At 38.0% G+C, this 6321-nt stretch overlaps 1 protein-coding gene across 1 annotated transcript; it reads right to left on the bottom strand.

Moving 5' to 3' along the window:
* Positions 1-2841: 2841 nt before the first annotated feature.
* Positions 2842-5997, bottom strand: LOC122296664 (protein FAR1-RELATED SEQUENCE 5-like). Its single transcript, XM_043106467.1, has 7 exons — positions 5935-5997; positions 5732-5857; positions 4430-5639; positions 3366-4387; positions 3175-3252; positions 2989-3054; positions 2842-2910 (listed from the first exon to the last, which is right to left on the bottom strand). Exons 1-7 carry the CDS (start codon positions 5995-5997, stop codon positions 2842-2844), a joined length of 2634 nt encoding a protein of 877 aa, XP_042962401.1.
* Positions 5998-6321: the final 324 nt, after the last annotated feature.

Raw genomic sequence — 6321 nt, 5'->3', positions numbered from 1 at the left:
CCCTCAACCCAAATCCGTAACCCTAACCCAGGCCTTTTCCCCTCAGCCCGAATCCGTAACCCTAGCCCAGCCCTTTTCCCCTGAACCCGAATCCGTAACCCTAGCCCAGCCCTTTTCCCCTGAACCCGAATCCGTAACCCTAACCCAGCCCTTTTCTCCTCAGCCCGAAGCTCTAATCCTAGAATATGGCCATCAAGGAAGAAGGAAGAGTGTCGCCCTTGTCCAGTCCAGAAGGAAGGCAAGTATTCTATTTTTTTCATGCGTTATTTTGTTAGTCTGTTAATTTGTCATTGTTATACTTTTCCAGTCTCTAATTATGTCGGGAAAGATAATGTTCTTATTTATAGACAAGTACATTGACTTCAGCTTGGTTACTGTTTTCTTGCATCAATTTGATCCCAAAATGTAATGAGGAAGTATGGATGGACTGCTAAAGTTACATAAGGTAGTTGAAAACATATGCTTAGGATCAGTTTCAGCAGAGGAACCTTATCAATGTTTTTTAGGTCTGTTAAGAATGTACTTGGGCTGTTTAATTCCTTAATTTGCATATGGTTACTGTTTTCTTGCCTCAATTTTACTGAAAATGTAATAAGGAAGTACATTTGGGATCGATGGACACCTAATGTGACATAAAGTAGTTCAAAACAGAGCTTAGGATCAGTTTTAGCAGAGGAACCTTATCAACATTTTTTAGGTATTTTAAGAATGTACTTGGGCTGTTTGGTTTGATTGTTTTGATTGTTATGTAACTAATAATGTTCTTATTTATAGTAGTATATATACAACTATACTATATACTATATATATAGTAGTATATATACTACTATACTATAGTATATACTATATATACTAATAATGTACTTGGGCTGTTAGTTACATAAATAAACAAATATATATACTAGTTGGTTGTCATTGTTTTTAAGATAAATAGTGATTTAACATAGTAACATATTTGTTACAGTCATATTTAACGTAGAAAGACATCCATATGCAGCTATTATTCTAAAAAAGCTTTAAGTGTTAATCTGTAATTACAAGTAAACTTGGGTCTTTGATTATTCAACTGTGTAGATGATTTAAGTGTTGTAAATGGGAATTCATGAAGGATACTTTGCTAAAATTGTATTGCTTGATTGACCATTTATTTCTACTACACTTCTTCAGCATGATGAAGTAGTGGGAAAACAACATAGATGTATGGTTTATGTGTGTCTTTTGATGTGTTTGTTTCCATTGTGATTATGGTTAATGCTAGAATCTCTACTACATCATCACTGTCTTCTTCATCCTGGTGCAAACGTACTTTGCCTCCTCCCTTGTGCTTATGTGAGGTTGAAGCAATATTGAGATACTCAAAAACTAAAGCTAATCCTGGACGACCCTTCTTAGGGTGTCCCAAGTACAACACAAAGATAATTACAAGAATTTAATTTGTACTACAGCCAAGTTTACATTGCCATCATATTAACAAAGCTCTAACTCTTTTTATGTATCTGTGTGCAAATATCAGGGATTACCATACTGTAAATTCTTCAAGTGGGCAGACTTTAATGAATTCACTGCAGATCTAGAAGAAAGAAAAAATAAACTGTTAAGGAAGGAGGAAGAGCTTGAGAAGAGAGTCAGCGATGTCGAAAAAATTCAAAATGAGCTCCGTAAGATATTGGATGACATCGAGAAGCGAGAGATGGTGCTATCCGAGCGAAATGAGGAGCTCCAACAAATGGAGTTGATGCTACTCGAGAGAGAATCTGTCCTAAGCCGTTCACGCACACTACCCTGGGTGTATTGGGGTTTTGTACTTGTCTTTTGTTGTTATTTATTGACCTGGTAGTGGTTTATGTTAGTTGAATTTGTAGTTTAATTGTTATAAGTTATTTAGTTGTGTTGTTTGTATAATTTAGTGTTGTAATTAGTTAGAGAACTTGTTTCTACTGTTTGTTCTTTTCTTGGTAGTGGTTTATGTGCTAATTATGAACTGTTTTAAGTGTTGTAATTGGCTTTATTTATTGCCATAAGTATAGTCTAGTGTTGTAAATATCTGGATATCTAATTTCTTTATTAGTTCCTTTAATTTATAGGGACTGAATTGTTATTATTTGTTTAAGTGGCCCAGGCGCTGTAGTTTCAAGTGTAATGTCCCGGGATGTGGTTTAAGTGTTGAAACCAGTTTTTATAAACAATTAAAAGAATCCTCCTGTTTCCTATCAAGTCCTCGTGCGTCTCCTGAACATGTGCATTGACTACCCTTTCAAACTGGTTGCATATATATGCTCGATCCCTGTAAGACCCGAAGCGAGTAAGAGTCCACCTACGTGCATTTACATAACAACAAGAGACCTGTCCTACTTCAAATTACGAAAACTTTCATCCGATAACCACCTGTCCATAATCAAATTACAACAGCTTTCACCACCTGAAAAGGGCACAATATCTATACATAAACAAGAGTCCACCTGTCCTGTACAAAGTTTATAACCACAAATAAAAAGAACAAACCAATAAATTCTCCACCAACTTCCCATTAATCCTGCCAAGACTAGTCGAACACTTAAGGCATTTCAAAACTTTTTTCACCAATTAGTTATTTACACAAAATTCCTGCAACCACCAATTCCACAGGATATGTCTTTAACTTTCTACCAAATCTGTACAAAGTTTGTTCCAGCCCCCTGAGAATCTTTACACAAAATAATCCACTTACCACCAATTAATGTAGAAATGGATATAACCACCAATACAATTCTTTCCACAAAATTAACTACAACCCCCAATTAATACAAAATTTGTACAGATTTTCACCAAAATCATTACAAACTCCTTCAATTAACCACCATATCATTTCTGCACTTCTGATCCATCCAATCCTTCTAGTACAGGTTGTGATCCATCCAACCCAAACAGTACCTGTTAAATATGACAATATAAAATATTTAGGCTAACATCAACATAACGTATAAAATATCAAAAGTTTAGAAATATTACACTTTCTTGACTCCCAGCCATATTTTGATTTCCGCTAATGTCAAAGGTTGAGCTGACTCGAATAGTCTAGTACAAAATGTAAACATAAAAGTATGGCAAATAGTCTCCAAATAAATTGACCCATTAGTGGTTAATGTTAATATGTAAAACTCCTCCTTTTTACTTAAGAAAGATATGTATGTATACCTGCATGTTTCCATCTATCTCTGCTGGCCCAAATAAATTCCTACATGTGTCCTGGGCTGGCGTATATCCTCCATCTCTCTGATATACACAAAACAAGAGAAAAATCGATCTAGTCACATTATTTGCATAAATAAATCAATTCAAATAATAACTGAATATTAAAAATAATTTTTATATTTCAGAATTCATACCTCTTTACGTTTGCCCAATAAATTTGCTTTCTTCGTCTTCGCTTTTCCTTTCCGGATGTGTTGCTCCATCCTGGATGCTCTCCTCAGGGATGGGGGTCTGCCTTTTCCTCGCACAACTTGTGGACTGAGAACTTGCTTCGAACTACCAACGATGGTTGTCTCCTCCCCTATTTTGGTCATTGAAGGGGGTTCTTGGTTGTAGCCATATAACTCAATCATTGCATTTAACTTTTTTGTCGCATCTTCAGTATGCTCTTTTGAACCCGCTGCACGAGTAATCATCTGATAACAAATATTCAATAAAGTTGAATATCTGTTAGTATCTTCTCGTTGATGCCCTGAGTCATATGTACTGTGGATTAAAGTGTATCTCCGTTTGATGTCTTTCCTCCATCGATCTAAAATGTACCTCGCTGGTAAAGATTTTATCCCATTACATTTGAATATGGACAAGACATGCCTACATAGTATCCCCCTCATCTGAAATAACCCACACGAACACTTAACTTCGCAGTTTTCCTCATTAAAGTCCACATAATATGTAATATTTTTACAGAACTCCTCAACACGAACTTCATCTTCTACCAGATATGTCTTCTTCACACCATCCCGTCTAAGTAGATATGGATCCATATCAAGCACACCCATAACTTGTTGCTGAACTTCTCTAAATTTGGCATTCGTGTACAACTCTTGGAATCTCTTCTCTATAGGAGATCTAGATATGCATGGAATTGTAACGCTAAAGGAGTGGAAGTCCGCGCTGATTTCATTCTCGATTTTCTTTCTCAATGCATTGTCATATTGGTCGACGAACTCCTTCAAGTTTGTCTTCGCATGAACATACCCGTCGAAAAATGCATTCATGCTCTCGCTCCGTTGTGTGGTACTCATGCGAGCCCAAAAACACTCCTTCAGGAAGACCGGTACCCAATACGTGCGCTCAGAGTACAAACTTTGCAACCGGCCATTCTCTTGCAACGTGTATTTGCTAATTAACTGCTCCCAGGATTTCTCAAATTCTTCAATATTTTGAGTGTCATACACACATTTCATTAGCTGACTTTTCAGGCCACTTTTGTAGGCACGATGAGAGCCTAGCTTCTCAGGGACTTTCTTAAGTATATGCCACAAGCAAAATCTATGCCGAGTTTTTGGAAATACAACAGCGATTGCATTCTTCATTGCTCTGTCCTGGTCAGTAATAATAGCTGGCGGGGCTAATCCATCCATACACTGCAGCCAAGTCTGGAATAACCAAATAAAAGTGTCTGTGTCCTCACTGGAAATTAACCCTGCCCCTAATAGAATCGACTGTCCATGATGATTTACACCAACAAATGGTGCGAAGGGCATCCCGTACCTATTTGTCAAGTACGTAGTGTCAAATGTTACCACATCACCAAAATCTTGATATGCTGCCCTACTGCGTGGATCTGCCCAGAATACATTCCTTAACCTCCCATCATCATCTAAATCCATCAAGTAAAAGAATCCGGGATTCTTGTACTGCATCCGAGAGAAATAGTCTCGTAGCGCTCCAGCACCACCTGATCCAAGTCGCAGATGTCTTGCCTTATCTATGTAGTTGCGACAATCTTTTTCCGAAAATGGCAGGTTCTCAAACCCTCCCGCGCCAACAACAAGAGACCCGAAGCTCTTGTTCATTCGGATGCCAGCCAGGTCATTAGTATCTAGCACTCTTTTTACAGCCTCACTTACTTCACGATTACAACGGAAGAAGCGCGATTTCTGTGGGCTCAGTCCGTGATTGTGTGTATTATTAACTGTGGTCAACTTCATCTTTTCATCAACTTTTAAGGCATTAATCCTTGCCTTACAGTCAGTCTTAGCTGTAGGCCGTGGTTTGCCCATGTTCGTCGTTTTATTCCGAGCCTTTCCCCCACGAGCACAACCAAGAGTGACATATCTGACACTCCCTTTGTCATCCCTCTCACTCCTTTGTGTCATGGATCCAAATCCACATCTTTTAGCATATAACTTATAATAGCTATTTAATTCCTCTAAAGAATTAAACTCCATCCCTGTTCTTGGCTCCTCAATCATATCACCACATCCCAGCTCGTCTACCTGGGGTGACCCGGCATTGCCATCGCTTGTTTCCCATGAATCTGGCCTATCCTCTTCACCTTGAGACTGAACTCTAGATGACGAACAGGGCGCTGCACTTTCACTAGGTGTATCCCCTTTACCAAATTTTTCGGCCGATCCGGAGCTTGTAGCCATGAGAGGATTCGGACGACCCAACCCATGCTGAAAAGGGTAACCATCATTCTGTTGAAAACAAAAGCAATTAAAATTTATTAAAAGGAGGGGGGGGGGGGGAAACAAACTTCGATCATCACCATCTGAATGTTGGCTTGAAGTTGGTGTGCATTTGGATATGGCATAATAGCCGGTGACCATGCAGGTGGGGCTCCATAGTAACCGTGCATGTAAATTGGAAAGTTTGGAGCAGTGGTTGGGATGACCTAACATAAAAAGACCGGTACCCAATTAGCAACCATGCTATTGACGTAACAAATTCTATAAAAATCATATAACATACCTTGGTCAAGGTATCTACACTGAATGGTGTTGAGAGAGATGGGTTTTCATCCCCTATTCCCATGCTATCAAATAAAAATTCTGATCACTGAAAAGTCAATACAAGAAAGTCTTTAAAGTCAAGGAGCAAATCAAAAGCAAATAACTTGGATAAAGTGTAATAAGCAGATTTTCGCTAAAGTGTATCATAGATATGTCTTCCAGTTCATATTAATCAAGGAGCAAAAAAAACAAATAACTTGGAGAAATAATAACATATAATTCAACCATTTCATGGAAATAAGCAAATAACCTCTTGTAATTCAAGGAATATGCCCCATCAACGAAAAGATAAAACAAATGCATTCAAAAGCATTTGAACTTTATGAAGAGATAAAACAAAGCATTC

The sequence above is a fragment of the Carya illinoinensis genome, chromosome 15 (assembly GCF_018687715.1).
Source record: "Carya illinoinensis cultivar Pawnee chromosome 15, C.illinoinensisPawnee_v1, whole genome shotgun sequence".
Lineage (NCBI taxonomy): Eukaryota > Viridiplantae > Streptophyta > Magnoliopsida > Fagales > Juglandaceae > Carya > Carya illinoinensis.
Note: the sequence above shows the minus strand (reverse complement) of the source record. Positions and strands in the feature narration are given on the sequence as shown.